At 59.1% G+C, this 18,152-nt stretch overlaps 2 protein-coding genes across 6 annotated transcripts in view; one reads left to right on the top strand and one right to left on the bottom strand.

Annotated features, from left to right (window-relative positions):
- The window catches only part of CLUAP1 (clusterin associated protein 1), a 29,072-nt gene extending 26,189 nt beyond the window's left edge, over nucleotides 1–2,883 (top strand). For 4 of the 5 annotated variants that reach the window (XM_064153188.1, XM_064153187.1, XM_064153185.1 and 1 more), the window contains exons 11-13: nucleotides 334–389; nucleotides 2,008–2,061; nucleotides 2,574–2,883. In XM_064153188.1, coding sequence (XP_064009258.1) covers nucleotides 334–389; nucleotides 2,008–2,061; nucleotides 2,574–2,717 — 254 coding nt within the window. In that variant the 3' untranslated portion in view covers nucleotides 2,718–2,883. The remainder of the gene's footprint in view (nucleotides 1–333; nucleotides 390–2,007; nucleotides 2,062–2,573) is intronic. The other variant, XM_064153189.1, reaches the window with a different exon arrangement.
- Nucleotides 2,884–3,168: 285 nt separating this feature from the next.
- Nucleotides 3,169–17,533, bottom strand: NLRC3 (NLR family CARD domain containing 3). Its single transcript, XM_064153191.1, has 18 exons — nucleotides 17,387–17,533; nucleotides 14,286–14,431; nucleotides 10,840–12,583; nucleotides 10,495–10,581; nucleotides 9,360–9,443; nucleotides 9,042–9,125; nucleotides 8,503–8,586; nucleotides 8,310–8,393; nucleotides 7,886–7,969; nucleotides 7,515–7,598; nucleotides 6,605–6,688; nucleotides 6,423–6,506; nucleotides 6,085–6,168; nucleotides 5,749–5,832; nucleotides 5,568–5,651; nucleotides 5,254–5,337; nucleotides 5,005–5,088; nucleotides 3,169–4,323 (listed from the first exon to the last, which is right to left on the bottom strand). Exons 2-18 carry the CDS (start codon nucleotides 14,290–14,292, stop codon nucleotides 4,233–4,235), a joined length of 3,021 nt encoding a protein of 1,006 aa, XP_064009261.1. The 5' UTR covers nucleotides 14,293–14,431; nucleotides 17,387–17,533; the 3' UTR covers nucleotides 3,169–4,232.
- Between the last annotated feature and the right edge of the window lie 619 nt (nucleotides 17,534–18,152).

Below are 18,152 nucleotides of genomic sequence, written 5' to 3'. Positions count from 1 at the left end.
TCAGCCCCATTGGCTCTCTGCTGCAAGAGGACAGCGTTGTAAAGGGGATGCTTGCCATCAGTCACTCAGTCCAGGGTCAATCAGAGACAGCAGCCCTCCTGCAGCCTCTTGGCCTTCACACAGGATGTCCCAGAGGCTTGGCCTGGCACTGACCAGCTGGCAACCACCAGCCATGGAGCCTGCTCGCTGCGGGGGCGCTGCGGAAGCTGCAGTTTAACAGAGCAGGAACAAAGGCGCCTGTGGGTGCAGCAGAGCAGGGGAACGGCATGGGAGGAGGTTCTGGTGAGCCTTGTGGTGCTCCCCAGGGCTGAGTGATTCTCTCTGCTCTTGCAGGAAGAGCTGCTGCAAGGATCGTGGGAACAATGCAAGGTGGAGACACGGAGGAAGATGTAAGTAACCCTCTGGTGTGCCTGGAGGGCTCTTCTGACAGTGCTTTAGGACAGCTCTCTCCTGGGCTAGAGCATCAGCTCCCCACCTGCTCCATCCTCATGCCCCACACCTGCTTCTCCCCATCTCTACTCCAGCTGTCTGCTCTCTGCTCCTACATGTTCCTAGTTCCCTTTTGCTCCCTCTGCTTTGGCCTGGGCCTGCAGAGTTTGACCAGCAGCACATGGGCCGCAGGAATGCTGTGGTGTTGAGCTCTTGGGAGGAGAGGATGAGTAGCAGGAGCTCTGAAAACACCCCCCTAGGAGCCCTCTCAGGGATCTGTACTGGCATCATCACTCTTTCAGCCCTCCAGATGATGGGGCAGAGCTGAGAGCTGAGCTGTGCTCCTCGGGTTGCCCCCTGCAGATAAAGCTGTGCCATAGTTCCTGCTTTTGGACCTGATGAGCAGAGAATGGCTGAACAAGCAGCCCAGGTTTGGCCAGCAGGTGCACATTCTGACTGTTGTGCTCAGCTTGTGGTATAGGTGGGCAACTTTTCTGTGCCTGCAGGCACTCCTGAGTGGCCACTTCTGTAATTGGAAGCTGAGGCTAGCTGCTGTGCTGTGGTCTGCATCCATACAGTAAGCTTTTCCCAACCATCCAAAAAAGGTGCTGACATCTGAGCTGCCAGGCAGGACCCATGGGCCTGTCCTGTTCCCCAGCACCACCTGGGGTGTTGTTCTGGGGAGTGGTCATTGGCCTGGGCTGGGAGGCAGCAGAATCAGAGTGCCAGGTCAGCACTGCACTTGCCAGAGCAGGACCAGCTGCCTTCCCTTCTGCCCACCCTCAGCATTGTCTGGAGGGCAGCTTGCAGGCCGTGCTCTGCTGTTTGCTTCTGCCAGGCTGGACATGGTTCAGATTCTCCACAGCCTTCTGAGGAAGGAGTGCCAGGGCTGTAGGTGAAGATGCTGTAACTTCAGGCACAGTGCTGCCTGATTGCCCTTGACCACGTTCCTGCCAGCACTGGGTATTCAGCCTCTGCAGTTTCTCTTCCCTTGGACTTTGCCTATTCCCAGTTTTCTCCTATGTTGGCCCCAGCCAACACCTCCAGCCTCTCACTGCCCTCAGCTGCTGCCACTTTGGTTGTCTCACGGCTCTGACTCCTTAATACAGCATCTCAGCAGGCAGCAGGGCTGAGAGGCTTGCTCAGGAACCGCTGCAGGCATCTCTGTGTCCGAGATCAGGGGGAAAAGTGTTGAGGCTGAACAGACACAAAGGGCTGTGGGGCTGAAAGGACAGCAGGCTCCAGCCTGCCCATGGAATCATTTGGGTTGCCAAAGCCCTTTCAGCTCCTCCTGTCCAATTCTCCAGCTCTGCCCAGGCTGGGGTTGAGCCATGGCCCTCAGCACCACAGCTCTGCCTCTGGGAAACGCCTTCAGGGATGGGCATTCAGCCACCTCCCTGGGCAACCTGTGCCCAGCCTCTGCCACTTGCTGGTGTGGTACGTGATGCCTGAGCCACACATGGCTTTGCTGCCATCTCCCCTGTTCCCTTTCTGGTTACTTTCTGGACTCTTTTATGTTCTTGTACTTTTTTTCCCCTTGCTCTGCCCCTCCTGCTCTCTGCTCTGTGGCTCTCCAAGGGGAGACCTGCTGTGGCACGGCCAGGCGCGCGCGGGACCAGCGCCAAGGCACAGGTGGGTTCCCTTCCTGCAGCCAATCTTCTTCCACTGGGGCTCGAGTCTCTGCTCTCACAGCAGTTGTCACTGGGAGTTTGAACACCCTGCAAGGTTCTCAACAGCACACATTCAGCAGAAGTCAGGCAGCTGCTTTCTGTCAGCCCTGCGAAGTGCAGGAGGAGGTCTGCACTGAGCGGAGTTGGAGGAGCTGCTGGTGAGAGCACTGAGCCTCACCTTGAGCCTTCCCCGAGGCCACTGAGCTCTGAACTCCCCTTCTTGGGGAAGGACAAGAGCCTGAGCTGCAACAAAACCTCTTGCAGAAGCTGCTGCTGCATCCCAGTGCAAGATCAAAAGAGGATCCCCCAGTTCAAAGCAGCCTTCCCCATAAGCCCTGGGTGTGCCATTGCCCAGGGGGCAGGGGGCAAAGGCAGTTTGACATCAGGCAGCTGTGCCAGGCTCTACTCTAGAGGTGGCAAACCCTCACCATCTGAGAACTGAGCTGGACATGAACTCTGTTTGCATCCCTGCAGGAGGACTCAAGAGATAGTGAGATTGACCTGAATGAAGATGAGGAGGAGGACTTGGAAGATGACAGCATGGAAATTTCCCCAAGTAAATCCAGTCACCGAGCCAGGAAGCCAGAGCCACTAGGGGAGAGTGACAGTGACTTCTGACCCTGCAGCAACAGGGCCAGGAGGCATCAGCAGACACAAAGTTTGGCGAGCCTGCAGGCGGGGAGCTGACCTCCTGCCGTTTGGAAAGTGCTTGTCAGCAGCAATTCAGGAGAGGGAAATAAGGGTCACTAAACTTGGAAATTAAATTCAGAGTGCCATGCTGGTGGCTGCTGGTCTCTGTGGGTGCTTCAGGTAAGCTTTCAGCTCAGGGTCAGGCAGAGAAGCTTTGGGCAGAGCTGGAGCTCAGCCTCAGTCATCCCTGCAGCAGCTGGGGCAGAGGGAGGACTCTAGTCCCTCTGGATCACTGAAGCCTGTGGAACAGTGTGGCCAGCCCCTGAGCCCAGTACAGGCTGTGGGGTCTGCAGCATGGCAGCAGAGGACAGTGCACCCCAAATGATGCCACAATGTAATGGGCCCCAGCCAAGAAAAGAAGGCAGCACAAGGCCTCTGCTCAGCCAGGAGCCAGTTTATTTCCCACCCATCACACAGCTCAGCCTCCTGGTTCTCCAAGAGCAGCCCACAGAGGTCCCTGCAGCAAGCCCTCCCTGCCCTCAGACCAGCAGCAGATCTCAGCATGGGCTTTGCTGGAGTGGGGAGATGGGGCAGTGGCTGGAAGGGGCTCTGAGGGGTGCATTTTTAGTTCCTGGTCCACCTGAAAAGCTGGCACCTTCTGGAGAGTCCCTGGGGCTCTGCCACCTACAACCTCTGTTTGCAGAAGCCACCTGCCCAGAAGGTGACCTACTAAAAGAGCACAGCCCATCCTCATCTGGTGCTGTTCCACTGCCATTCACCACCTCGGGTCTCCTCCCTCTGCCCTGAGGCCTCTTTATTTCCAAGGCCTTTCTAGCTGGTTCTAAAGTCTTCAGGCAGGTCTGACCAGCACCAACTCATTCCCAAAGTGGTAGCTGCAGCCCAGGACCCTGCTCTGAAGCACCCAGCCCCAAAGCACTGCTCTCCCGTGAGCCTCTGCTCTCTCTGGGATTTCAAGGGGGCCTGTAGGGCTGCTGTGTGCAGCCAGGTGAGGTGAGGCTGCTGGTAGCCCTGCTGGGAGCAGAGCCCTGGAGCCCAGCTGAGCTGCTGCAGTCTTCTGCCCAGCAGCTCAGGCTGGGGGCAGAGGGGAGCTGCAGGGTGTTCAGGCTGTGCCCGGCCTGGGGCAGGCTGGGAGCGCTGCAGGAACACTGCGGAGATCACCGGAGGGGCACTGCCACCAGAACAAGGGCTGGCATGTGGGATCTGTCCCCTACTCCCTCCATTCACCATTTCAGCCACTCCCTGAAGCTCCTCAGTGCCTGGATGAGCAGGGACCTGGGTGCACATCCTCAGCTTCCAACACCGGGCCTGACCCTCCTCACCACAGATACAGGGCTCGGATCCTGCCGGGCTTGTGCCAAGGAGCCCAGAAGCTGCCCTTGCTGCAGCTCTCCTCCCTGGTGGGCAGAGGGCCCAGCAGCTCCCTGCAGAGGTGCCCTGGCCAAAGTGACCCAGGAGGCCACCTCCTGGCTGTGGCCAGGGCTCTCACACGTCCACCACGCAGTCGGGGGCGTTGGTGCGGATGGCATCCGAGATCGTCTTGGCTCCAGCCTGCCCAATGCGGTTCCCCTGCAGGCTGGGAGCACAGAGCAGCTCAGAGCAGGATCCTTTGGGGGTACTCCAGCTTTGTACTGGCACCCAGCAGCATCTGTACCCTCCCACCCCATCCAGGAGCTCTTGCTGGCAGCCCGGTCACAGAAGACTCTGGGTTTGAGAAGGCAGCCAGGTGAGGACATGGAGAAAGCCCCTGGGCAGGTGGATGTGCCAGCCCATCCCTGTGGGGGCTTGGACAGTAAAGTCATGGAAGTTTGGACTGGGTTGGGTTGGATGGAACCTTAAAAGCCATCCAGGGCAACTCCCCTGTACTCAGCAGGGACAGCCTCAACCAGAGCAGGCTGCTCACAGCCCCACACAACCTGACCTGCAGTGCTGCCAGCCATGGGGCAGCTCCCCTCCCACCTCTCTGGGCAGCCTGGGACAGGCTCTCCCCACCCTCAGTGCCAAACCTTTCTCCCTACTCTCAATCTCCCTCTTGCAGTTCAAACCATCCTCCTTGGCCTGCCACCACAGACACATGGCTTTGGAGGAGGTTCACCTCCCCAGGGAGGAGCTGCAGGGTCTGGAGCTGTGTGGGGGTGGTGGCTGCCATGCCAGGAGGAGCACAGGGGCAGCAAGGGACAGGCAGTGGCAGTGGTGAGGAAGGTTCCCTGATGGTTCCCAGGGTCTCCCCTTGGCACGCAGCACAGCAGCCACTTACTTCACATAGGTGAGGCTGTGGTTGCCCCTCAGCGCGGTGGCGATGAAGATGGCTCCATCCATGCCCAGGGAGTTCTCTTGCAGGCTGCAGGAGGCAGAAGGAGTCAGCCAGGGAGATGTGGCCCTCAGGAGGGAATGTGGGCACTGGCAAAGACACCAGCTCAGGGGTTTGCCCCAGTGAGAGCTGCTGGCCTGGCTGTCCCCTCGGTGTTGCCCCTGGCCAGGCTGTCCCCAGGGGCAGGACACTCACTCGAGGTGGCGCAGGCTGCGGTTGGCCTTCAGTGCATGGGCCAAGGCCTTGGCCCCTGCCACACCGATGTTGTTTCCTCTCAAGCTGCGAAGAAAGGCAGGTGGTGAGGAAGGTGAGACAGCCCTGGGCTCCCCACGGGTGCCAGGAGGTGAGCATGGTGGCCCCACACCAGCGAGTCAAGGAGCAGGCGAGCCAAGGCTGGTGGGACACAGTGTGAGGGGAGAGCAGCTCTGAGCTCAGGCTCAAGGGCTCAGGCCCCCCCCAGGCAGCAGTGTCACAGCCATGGGGGCTTAGTGGCCTTGCCAAGCACTTACTCCAGGATCTGCAGGCTCTTGTTGACCATTAAGGCTTTTGCCAGGGCTTGGGCACCAGCTGCACCAACTGAAGCCACCTGCAGGCTGCACAAGAACAAAGCCGTGGTGTGGTGAGGTGGCCGTGGGGTGCTAATTAGCCAAGCTAATTAGGCAGGCTGTGGCTGCAGGGCTGGACACTCACTGGAGCTGTGCCAGGCTGGTGTTGACCTCCAGCGCAGCAGCGAGGGCGGCCGTGCCCTGGTCACCGATGGCGTTCTCCTGCAAGCTAAGGCACACGAGTGCTGCCTCTGCCCACTGCCCTGGCACCCAGAGGCACTGAGAGGGGCAGCCAGCAGAGGGCACAGCATGCCAGCCCTGCCCACATGGCCCAGCCCTCGGGCCCCCATGGAGATAAGCAGCCCCAGGCAGGACCCTGGGCTGGGCACACAGCGTGACCAGGAGTGCGTGCAGGAGGCAGCAGGCAGAGAGAGCAGGAGGAAGATGCTGCCCAGGACCTGTCCACCCCCACCCCACTTACTCAAGTCTGGCCAGGCTGGCGTTGGACTGTAGTGCTTGTGCCAGGGCTGTGGCAGCGCTGGCCTGGATGAAGTTCCACTGCAAGCTGCAGGCAGGAGAGGACAGAAGGTGAAGTTCAGGGCTGCAAGGACCAGATGCCTGCAGGCTCAGCACCCCACTGCTCCCCTCCAGCACGGTGGAGACTGGGAGGTGACCCATGTGCATCCATCCTGGATGGCACAGGACGACCTGTGGAAGCCACTCTCAGAGCCTGGAGGGGCTGGGGCCCAGGAGCAATGTCCCTGCCCCATGCCCACATGAGGGGCTTCAAACCAAACTGGGCCCAAGGAGAAAACTCACTGGAGGGAGGTGAGCGCCCGGTTCTCTGCCATGGCCAGACCGATGGCCTTGCCACCCTCGTCACACAGCAGGTTGGCTGCCAAGCTGGAGGCAGGGGACAAAGGACACAAGTCACGAACACAGAGTTTGAGACAACTCCAGTGACACCTCGTGGGTGCCCTCCTGGGGCACGTGGGACTTACTCCAGCTTCCTAAGGGTGCTGTTGGTCCGCAGGGCGTGGGCGATGGCAGGGCCTCCCTCCTTGCTGATGGAGTTCTCTCGCAGGCTGGGCAGAGACACAGGGTTGGGGAGGAGCAGCCAAGGCAGCAGCTGCTTCCCCAAAGCCTCCTGCAGCACCCACTCTGAGGCTGAGACCACCTGCTGCCATAGAATTGTGGCCAGGGCTGGGCAGGAAGCTTCCGAGCTCATCCAGACCAACTCCTGCACTCAGCAGGGACATCCCCACCCAGAGCAGGCTGCTCACAGCCCCACACAGCCTGACCTGCAGTGCTGCCAGCCATGGGGCAGCTCCCACCTCTCTGGGCAGCCTGGGACAGGCTCTCCCCACCCTCAGTGCCAAACCTTTCTCCCTTCTCCCCACTCTCAATCTCCCTCTTGCAGCTCAAACCATCCCCCCTTGGCCTGCCACCACAGGCCCTCTTCAAAACTCTTCTGGCCCCTTGAAGCACTGCAAGGCCACCAGAAGGTCTCCCTGGAGCCTTCTCCTCTCCGGGCTGAACAAGCCCAATTTTCCCAGCCTGGCCTGACAGCAGAGCTTCCACCCTCTAATCATTGTTGTGTCCTCCTCTGGCTCTGTTCCAACATCTCCACAGCCATCAGCATCTGCACCTCCATTCCCTGTGCACCCTGCAGCTGTGGACACTGACAACTCAGCAGGACTTTTTCCTATCTTTCTACCTCTGCTGCCCTCACTTCCTTGTGAGGCATGGCTGGACAGGTACTGTGCCAGGGGAGGAAGGCAGCCATGCAGAGGGGATGCTTGCAGCCAGAGCAGCATCCCAGAGCACATGTGGAATCAGCCAGGCACAAGGAGAGGTCCTCACACCCCATGTCCCTGCAGCACCTCCGGGTGCCACAGGGCCATGGCTCACTTGAGGCTGGTGAGTCCCTTGTTGGAGCAGAGAGCTGCTGTCAGGGCGCCGACCCCGGTGCTGCTGATGGAGTTGCTCTGCAGACTGAGACAAACAGGAAGGTGTGAGGCTGGGCCAGGGCTGGCATTCCAGATAGAACCAAAATCACCACCTGGGCTGAGACTTGACTGCTGCAGTGCTCACCCTGCCTGCTGCTGGCTTTGGCCTGAGCTGCTGCTTGCTGGGCCAGCCTACATAGAGCACCTTCAGCCCTGTGTCCATACCAGGTGGTATGAGGGGCTCTCTGAGGGGCGGGAGGTGCTCCTGGAGTCAGAAGGCTGGGCTGGGCTCTCTTGGGGAAGCAGGAGGCCAGGTGTGGAGGAGGAACTTACTCAAGGCTTTGCAGAGTGTGGTTCACCTTCAGAGCTTCAGCCAAGGCAACCGAGCCACTGTCTCCCACCGAGTTGCTGGAGAGTCTGAGAGACAGGAGGAGGAGAGGCAGCTTTTGAGGTGTACACAGACCTTGGAGACCTGCTGCTTGCCTCTGCTGGAGAAAGACTTGGCTTCTTGCTTCTCTACCTGGCTCCCTCCATCCCTGGAGACATGGACAGTATCCAGGAGAGCACCTCCATAGGGTTGCTCTGAGAGGAGCGCTGCAGTCCTTGTCCCACTCCACCCCTGCCAGCCCCTGGGCAAAGCTGGCACAGTCTATCCTGCCTGTGTGGTGTGGTCCAACTCCCTGACTACCCCTCCTGCCCAGAGATGGCAGAGCACCTGGCACGGTGCCAGGGTCCTTCCTCCCTGTGCTGCTCTTACATCAGCTCCTTCAGGCTGCAGTTCTGCTTCAGTGCCTCGGCCACCTTCCTGGCACCGTGGGCTCCAATGGCATTCTTCTGCAGGCTGCAAAGGTGAGAACAGGCAGCCGTGGGGGCAGCTGCCACCTCCCCCTCAGTGACACCTCAGTCTGCTGGGTGCCTGGGATGGGGGACAGTGGGTCCTGGTCACTCACTGCAAGGTCATCAGCCTATGATTGGTCAACAGGGCCTCGGCCAGGAAGCTGGCACCATCCTCACTGATGGCATTGTGCTGCAGGCTGCAAGGAGAGAGAAGTGAAGCTGTGCAGGGCTGCTTCTGCAGCAGGGTAAAGGACCGTGAAGGGTGGGGGTCACCTTCGTGTCTCCTTTTCCCCATATCTGGTGTGAGATTTTGGCTCTCAAATACCCCTGCCTGGGGCTCTCCCTCCTGTCCCATAGGAGATGCCACTTTTTTCAGCAGCACCCTGTGAGCTCCTATCTGAGAGGTGGACCTGGACCTCACCCTCAGCCTGGACCCACTGAAGTTGGGAGGCAGAAGGGTCCCAACATCTCTATCCCAGGGCTTCCAAGGTCCCTGTGTCCCTGATGCTCGTTCTTGTGCTCTCTGCCCAGCACAGCCTTGTCCATGGTGTCGGCACCACCTGGCCTTCGAGGTGGAGAACACCTCAGTGGGACAGGAGAGGGCTGGAGGGGGCCTGCCCTGCTGCCAGAGGTGCTGCAGAGGTTGACTTACTTTAGGGAGAGCAGGACTTGGTTCTTCTTCAGCGCATCAGCCAGGGCTCTGGCTCCGGCGGGGCCGACACAGTTGCTCCTCAGGCTGGGGTGAGGCAGGCAGGGAAGCTGAGGTTAGCAAAGCCATGGGCACATGCCCAGGGGCACCCAAGTGCCTCCATGTGGCATAGGCTCAGGCACTGCTGAGGTGGGATAACAGGCCAGCAGCTCAAGATCGCCTCCTGGGCCCACCTGTGGGGGCTGAAGAGCCTCCCCAGCTCGGTCAGGCATGGGAAAGGTTCCCAGTGAGGAACACTCGTGGCAGGAGGGGGACACTTACTCCAGCACCATCAGGCTCCTGTTCACCATCAGGGACCTGGCCAAGGCCTTGGCTCCCTTGTTGCCAATCTGATTTTCCGCCAAGCTGCAGGGAAAGGGAAGGTTTGGGAGTTTTCCAGGGGAGAAAAGAGGCTCTCACAGCCCCTGCTGTGTCCCAGGACACTGCTGGGATAGGTGAGCAGGAGAAAGCCATGGGGAGCATTTGGTTCACAGAGGAGCCATGAAAAATGTTGGATCTCTGAGGTCTGGCTCTCCCGGGGTGGGCTGCAAGGACAGGGTGGGAGGGTTTCTAGGCTTAAATCTCATTTGTGTCATGGAAAAGAGCTCAGGTGGCAGCATGGGGACCTCCCTGAGCAGTTGTGAAGGAGGTAGAGAAAATGGGGACATATCTGTTTGGGGCAAGGCATCTCCTTGCACAGGACCTCTCCTCTCCATAAGACCTGGAGAATAGATAAGGAGCAGCTGAGGGAGCTGGGGGTGTGCAGCCTGGAGAAGAGGAGGCTGAGGGCAGAGCTCATTGCTCTCTACAGCTCCCTGAGAGGAGGCTGCAGCCAGCTGGGGGTCAGGCTCTGCTCCCTAGGAACAAGTGACAGGACAAGAGGAAATGTCCTCAAGTTGCCCCAGGGGAGGTTTAGGTTGGACATTAGAAGAAACTCCTCTAGAAGAGTTCTCAAAGCCTTGCCCAGGCTGCCCAGAGAGGTGACTAAGTCCCCATCCCTGGAGCTGCTTCAGAGGCAGAGCTGCGGTGCTGAGGGCCCTGGCTTAGCTCCAGCCTTGGCAGAGTTGGAGGCTGGTTGGACTGGACTTTGCCAATCCAAACAACTTTGTGGCTCTGTTCCACTTTTCTACATGCTCTGTGCAGAACCTCAGGTGTCCAGCCAAGAGCTGTGAGCTTGGGAAGCAGTTTGTTGGGATAACCCAAGGATTCCCATACAGATATTTAGGAACACAGAGCAGGCAGTGGTCCCAGGAAGGCTAAGACAGCCTGCCCAGCCACCACCATGACACAGGGTAAGGTCTCCATGCTTGGGTGAAGAAGGTCGTGTGGGGCTGTCCTTGTCATGCTGGTTTTGAAGTGCTCCCAGCTATGCTCAGCATCCCCAGGAGCAGTCTGTCTGCCCCGGGGCAGGTCCTACCTGAGCTTCTGTATCCGGCAGTCCTTCACACTCAGCATGCTGCCCAGCAGCTCCATCACGTTGTCCTTAAACTGGTTGTTGTCCAGCCTTGAGAAGAGAGAGGGAAAGAGCAGAGGCAAGCATTTGGAGAGCAATGTGGAGAAATGACTACTCTGCCATGACATCTGCCCGCTGCAGGTGTGAGAACACAAGCACGGGAGCAAAACTGACCCCGTGCCATCTCCAAGGCAGCTCTCTGTGGCGGACAACACTGGTGGGCCAATGTCTCCTATCAGCACCCAAGACTCTGAGTCACAGCCCAGCACTCCTGGTGGCTTCTCCCAGGGCATTCCAACCAGAACTCACCTGAGGCTATGGCAGAAGAGGAGCTGGGAGAGCAGGCTTTTACAGACGTTGTAGGTGAGGCAGTTGGAGAGGTTGGTCTCCTCCATGCAGACATCAGAGACCTGCAGGAGGTAAGCCAGGGCAGAGCAGTTCACGGGGGTGAGCATCCCAGCCAAGCTCTCGTTCTTCATGGCCTCCTCCACGGTCTTGGCGATCTCTGTGTGCTGGATTTCGTGGAGGCAGTGCATGGTGTTCACCACCCGCGAGGAGATGGCATAGTTGGTGTTCAGGCAGCCCTGCAGGAAGCTGATGGCCTGGCTCCTGAAGCTGTTGTGCTCATCCTTTGCCACCAGCCACCCGGAGAGCAGCTTGTTCACCTGCGGCGAGAGGAGCCCGGAGAGAAAGCGCACGAAGATGTCCAGGTGCCTGTCCTCCGCCTGCAGAGCCCTCTGGACAGCGCTCCTGAAGTGGCTGAGGAAGCCCAGCTTGGGCCAGGACACGCTGCTCTCGGTGAAGAGGTCAAACAGCGCCCGCTTGGCAGCCGTGTAGTAGTAGAGGGCTGCCAGGAACTCCTGCAGCGTTGAGTGGGAGAAGCAGTAGGCGGTGAAGGACTGCGCCTCGTCCCTGAGCAGCAGTCTGCCGCACAGGCTGCTCTGCAGCACCCACAGCTCCACGCCGCAGGCCTTCATGTCCTGCTCGTAGAAGACGTGCTTCCTCCTGAGCAGCCCGCAGAAGGCCAGCCTGCCCAGGCTGCCCACCACCTTCCTGCTGCTGCTCACTGCCTGCTCAATCCTCAGCGGTTCGCGAGGCTTCTCGGGCCAGTCGCCGCTCAGGGCCATTTTAAAGTAATAGGAGTAGAGTTCTGAGAGGGTTCTGGGGCCGGTGGCCGTCTCCTGGGGGCGGTGGGCGCTGATCTTTAGGTAATAACCGATGGAGGAGCCAGAAATGCGGCAAAAGCCGGGCACGGTGCACAGGGCGTGCAAGGACCTGTTGGCCCTGATGTGCCAGAGGACTCGGCTGGACACGTCCCTGCTCTCGGGGAACATCTGCTCCAGGAAGTCCTTCATCTCGGCCGCTCTGAAGCCTCGGATTTCTGTCATGCGGTCCACGAGCCCACCCGGGATCTGGCCGGCCGCCGCCGGCCGCGACGTCACCCAGACAGAGGCCTCCTGCAGCAGGTTGCCACGTATAATGTTGGTGATGAGGTTGTCCACTTGGAGCTCCTTTTTGGGGTCGGTGCATACCACAGCGTTGGAAAAATCCAAAGGAGTCTTGAACTCGTCCAGGCCGTCGAGGATCAGCAGGGTCCTGGCAGCCCCAGCTGAGCTGCAGCCGTGCTCGGCGGCGTGGGGGGAGGCCAAGCAGAGCAGCCGCTCAGCAGACAGCTTCTCGTGGGTGTTCAGCTCCCGGAAGGTGAGGGGCAGCACAAAGGCGATGTCCTTGCTGATCTCCCCCTTTGCCCAGCTGTGGACAAAGAGCTTCACCAGAGTGCTTTTGCCAATCCCAGCCACTCCGATGGTGACAGAGATCCGAGGTGGGATGCTGACCTTGGAGAGAGGCAGGAAGAGCTTCTCCAGAGGGATGCTCTTAGATCCATTTTGCAGGCCTTTCGTGGCCTCAAGCTGCAGGATGTCGTGTTCCTTCTGCTGGATATCCGTCAAGCCTTCCACCAGCAGCAGGCTGGTGAGCCGCTGCAGATGATCTGTCTCCAGGCCTTTCCCATAGAAGCTTTGGAGGCTCTCCAGGTGCTTCTGCACCATGGGTTCTGCACAGAGTGAAATGAAACGGAGAGGTGAGGAAGAGGATGGTGACCACAGATTAAATGAGAGAAGCTGCTTCACTTTTCTACCACCCCCAAGGAGAGGGGAAACACCGCAGAGCCCTCACATCTGGGCAAGAAGGGATGTGCCAGAGCCTGAAGGGCACCAACAGGTTTCAATGGACCAGCCTCACTCACTGGTCCAGGAGCCTATTTAAGCTCAGCTTGGGCCCTTCAGCCCCTTGCCTAAGCTGTGTTGTAGGAGCACTTGTCCATGGTGCCATTGCCACTGTGCCTGCTATGGGCCTTGCTGACCTGGACCTTGATCTTGCATCTCATCACTCTGCGCTTGCCTGGTGACCACTAAACTGTATCTGAACCTGGCTGCCCTGGCTAGACCTGATCCTGACCTCTGGATTGACATCCTGGCTTCACCTCAGTCCTGCTTTGTCACCATGGACTTGTCTGATGAGCTGGCCTCTTGGCTGAACGTGGTGGCCATCTCTGGCCCTGTCCTACTCACCTGGCTCAGGTATTTAAACCCTCCAGCAGAGGCTGGGCATGGTGCTGCAAGAGATTCAGAGCAGACGCAAGCCAAGGTTGGAGCCTTCCACCCAGGAGTGAAAACAGAGGAATTTCTCCTGGCAGGAAGCTTGCAAGGAGAGCCTAAAACTGGGGCAGCCACCAGTGGAAGGGGTCAGAGATGCCCAGTTGGCCTCCTGCCATCCCACTGTTGCCAGCCCAAGTGCTGGGAGTGACTGGTGTGACCTGGATGTTGAGGGCATTAAAGACTCCTCGGGCTGCCAACAGAGGTGTGCCAAAGGGTCTGGAGGGAGGCGCCTCTAACCTGGCAGAAGCTGTGTCCTTCCTCAGCAGAGACCATGAGGTGGAACCATCACTGGCACAGGCACTCTCCTTGTTGCTGCCAAGGCTGCCCAGCTCTATGCATATCTTGAGGCGCTCCAGCAACACCCCCAGCCAAGGTGTGTGTGCTGACCCCCCTCACTGTGTCTGAAAGGAGCTGCCTACCACAGACAGTGATGGGAAGGAAAAGCTGGGAATTGGTGGTCTCAATGAAGGTCTGCAGAGCCTGGGAGGAGTAGCTGCCCTTGCCAGACAGGATGTCCCCCACCACCCAGACCTGCCTGGGCAGGGAGCTCGCCTCCTGTGCTCGGCCAGCCTCCTCTGCTGTGCGGGGGCCCAGCCTCTGCAGGCAGCAGATGATCTCTTCCAGGAACTGAGGTGAGATGGACCTCACCAGTGGCTTGCAGTAGCGATCGACCCAAGCCTCTGCAGGAGAGCAGCGCAGGAGAGCTGGGTTTGGAACTAGCCCTGGGCACACTGCTCAGGGGTGAAAGCAAAAGGCAGCAGTGCAGCACCCCATCTGACTCTGAAGGTGACAGGGGACAAACTAGAGCCCTCCAGAGCCACCTGCCAAAGTCCTCCATGAGATGAAGCCATCCCAAGGCGGGGCCAGGCTGCTTTGTTAGGAGCTGCTTGGTGAAGGCAGCAGCTATTAAACTGGAGTCAGAGAAACTGAAGAGCACAATCACTGATGACATCTCCTGGAAACCAAGCCCATGCAGAGAGAAAAGATCTTTTCTCTTCAGAGACAGGCAGCTGTCAGCTCTCATGCCCCACCTTGTCCCATTTCTGAATCTGAAACTCCACCCAGATGAGGATCTCCAGCTGCCCAGCCACCACTCACCTTCCATCAGAGGCTCCCTGTGACATGGGTGATCCCTAGGTGAGGAGCACTCTGCTGGCAGCACCACAGCCTTCCCATGGACCACCCTGTGTCCTCCTGGCCACCTCACAGAACCATCTGAGGCTCCTCAGCCTTCATCCATGTTCCTGGTAAGAGAGGAAAAGCATCAGGAGCAATATGGGAGGGAGCCCACCTTGAGCTAACGTAGTGCCACCTGTGGTTGAGCCAAGGGACCGTTGGCCAGCTCCTGGCTAGGGTGAGACCGTGGTGATGTGGACCTGGCAGGAGCAGAGCTGAGACCCTCAAGCTGCAGCATTTTTGCCCAGACCTCAATTGCCACAAACTTGGTGCCTTCAGCAGCAACAGCAGAGCCTTCCCTAGGCAGAGCGGTTGCCCTTGTGCCATCTGTGGGCCATGTGGTGAGCACCTGAGTGCCACCACTGCCACCAGAGAGACAGCAGCATCGTGACCCACCCGAGCGTTTTCCTTCTCTGTGGTGTGAGGAGGCTGTAGGGCAGAGCAGCTAAGGTCCCGTTTCGGTTTCGAAGCCACCTTGGCACCGTCCGGAGCCTCCCCCAGGGCCTGCTGAGTGTGGCCACCACCACATCCTGTTGCAGAGCTCTGCAGATGCTCCACTTCTGGCAGCACTGGTGGATCCTCCCCCAGAGCAGCAGCATCTGCCTGCCACCCCCCTCAGCTGCTGCCATGCTGAACAAGCCCAGTTGTTGTTTGAGCAGAGCTGGAGGTGCTGCCACACCTGAGGGTGCTGCCAACTTCACCTGCCTTAGCAGCTGGCACTGTGCTTGGCCTCTCCACTAGACACAGTTATCTCCAGGAGCTGGCCATATCCAGATAAGAGCTCAGCCCCGTGGCAGCAAACACCATGTCCTGGCCTGTGTCCTGGCCCAGTGTCCTTTCCTCACCTCCACCTGGCCTCCAGGATGCTCTAGACCCCTGCGACCACCCCAGGCACGCTGGTCAGAGACACTGCAAGGAGGTCCCTGCCCACAGGCAGCCTTTGCCCAGCCCCACTCCTGAGTGGGATGTGAGTACCGTGAGGGCTTTGGTGCAGCCTCAGCAGCAGGTTCAGGTCACACTTACTTTCTCTGGTCAAATCCAACCTCTTCCAGGCAGGAAGCACATTTCTGGCTTGACCAGGGAAACTTGTTGAGTCTCTGCTGCACAGTTAGGTCCATGGTGCAAGGTTAAGGTGCCTGGAACATCTCCTCTGCAGACTCTTGTGTTCATTCTCCTGCCAGGACACCCATGCTGAGGTTTATTTTCCTCTCCAGAGGCTGCAGGGGCTCATCCACCAGCAGCAGTCCAGGTGGTGTCCAGCATGCAGGACCAGACACAGTATCTCCCAGAGCTGAGCCACTCACAGACCCCACTGGCTGCACCTCTCATCCAGACCTCTTCCCAGCATGTCCGCCTGAGCAGACTGTGTCAAGGAGGTTCTGGGCAACAAGGCACCAGCCCATCCCCACCTGCCCAGGTGGTTTCTCACATGGCCTGGAGAAGCCCTCGCTGGGGTGGCTACGTTGGGCTGCAATGCTCAGCAGTCAGAAGTCTGTGGTTGCCACCACAGCTAGCAGGAGCTCATGGGCAGATCTACAGATGGTGTCAGGGATCTGACACCATCAGGCAGGGCTTTCCAGGGGACAGGACCTGCTGTAGTGGGCTGGGGACAAGGGCGAAGGGTGTCTAATATAGACAGGCACCAAAGTGCTAGGCAAGAGCTCCTGGATGGCCTTGGCCACACACACAGGGACAACACCAGAAAACAGGCTGACCTGTGGCATTTAGGGGCAGCGAAAGCTTTCACCTGAACTAAGCACTGCAGCACCAAGCAGGCACCTGGCAGAGCAGAGGGCTGCTGGCTGCGGCACAGCCCCAGCCCCCAAACACACAGAGCCCCCCAGCCTGGCTGCTGCCTTCTCCCCACCCCATTGCCATGGGCTTTGGCCATGCAGTGGGCTCCTCAGAGCTCCTCACTTTGAGCTGCTGTGTCTTAGAATCACAGCATCACAGAATCAACCAGGTTGGAAGAGACCTCCAAGCTCAGCCAGTCCAACCTAGCATCCAGCCCTGTCCAATCAACCAGACCATGGCACTAAGTGCCTCAGCCAGGCTTTTCTTGAACACCTCCAGGGACGGCGACTCCACCACCTCCCTGGGGGCAGCCTTGGTGCAGCTCAGACCCCAGCAGCACAGCACTCTCCTCACTGCTGCTCCCGCTGCCCACCACGTGTGAACAGAGGGAAACCGACCCCGCCAGACCTTCCCACCACTTCCTGGCACGCTGGGTTTCCTCCAGCAGAGCTCCAGCTCCTTTACCAACAAGCCCTGGGTGCTGCTCTTTATTTCTGCTGCCAGGTGCCCCCTCAGGATCCCGTTCTGGAGGTCTGTGAGCTGCACACAGCATTTCCCAAGCCATCCTCTCCAGCGCTCCACCTGACGGAGCAGGGCACAGAGACTCCACACCAGGCACTGACCTTCATGAATCAAAGCAGTGAACTCTGCTGCAGCAGAGCCAGCAAGAAGCCTTCCCATGTGCAGGCAACTCAGTTAGTTGGGCTCACACATGGCCTTCCTGCTTTTGGTCTGGATTTGAGATTGATGTCAGTTACAGTCTGACCCCCAACACCAAATCTCACCCAAGCAGGCCTGGGGCTGGTTTTTTTCCAGAGCCCCAACCAGAATGGTCTGGACTGGAAGGGATCTTCTACATCATCTAGTTCTAAACCCCCTGCCATGGGCAGGGACCACTTACACTAGACTAAGTTACTCAAGACTTTGCCCAGCCTGGCCTTGGACTCCTCCAGAGGGGCATCCACAGTCTCCACTTTACCTCTGCTTTGTGCTGCCTTCTCCAGGTCTGTGTGGGAGCAGGAGAGCAGAGAGGGCTTCCTTATCACAGCAGAAGGATGCAGTACCTCTTCCCCACCCCCGAGAAAGCTCCTTTTTGCCTGGATGCTGCAGCTCAAGGCAGAAAATGGAAGCCCTTTTGCAGTTGGTGGCCCCTGGGAGACTCGCAGAGCTGATGGGACCTGGCTGATGCTCAGGGCGTCACCTGGAGAGGGTGATCCAGCTCCACTCACCACTGCCAGCCGCAGCCTGGTGCCTCTTTCTCCTGTGCAGTCTCTTCAGCCCTCCCTGCGCCGCGGGGCTCTCGCTCGTCCTTCCTGCCAATGCGAACCGCTGTGAGGTGTCTGCTGAAAGCCAGCAGCTGTGGCAACCACCCACAGCCTCTGCCACTCCTCCACAGCAGAGTCTGTCCCAGCAAGACACTGCACAGCCACTTCCCAAGCCAGCCTCAGGAAGTTCAGCACGGCCAAAGGCAAGCTTCCTGCACCTGGGTCAGGGCAATCCCAAGCACCAATCCAGGCGGAGTGAGCACCCCCCTGGAGGTGTCCAAGGCCAGGCTGGACAAAGCCTTGAGTAACCCGGGCTAGTGCAAGGGTTGGCTGATGGTAACTAACACATCCGGTTAGTTGTGTAGATCAGGTCAGAGACTGTCCGACCCCTTCCCCCGCCACCAGCATCCTGCTAGAGCCCTGAGGAAAGCCCAAATTAATCCCTGACAGAACCCCTCCAAGTGTTGTGGCTACTGTCTGGGACGATAATACAGCCCCGGAAATGTGGAGATAACGTTTTGTGAGTGAATAACCTGCACAGCCTCTGCGCGCTCCAAGCGCTGCGATCGGAGCGGTTAGTGCCTGCTGCTCGGGCAGCGCACACGCGTCTCTCGAGTGCCCTCTGGTGGGCAAGCGGCATATCGCTGCGCATGTACCGCCCAGGCGGCAGCCTGCGCCGCAGCCAGCGCCGTTATCCTGCCGCTGCGCATGTACTGCCCCGGGCTTAGCC

This window comes from Pogoniulus pusillus, chromosome 13 (genome assembly GCF_015220805.1).
Source record: "Pogoniulus pusillus isolate bPogPus1 chromosome 13, bPogPus1.pri, whole genome shotgun sequence".
In the NCBI taxonomy this organism is placed as follows: Eukaryota; Metazoa; Chordata; class Aves; order Piciformes; family Lybiidae; genus Pogoniulus; species Pogoniulus pusillus.
Note: the sequence above shows the minus strand (reverse complement) of the source record. Positions and strands in the feature narration are given on the sequence as shown.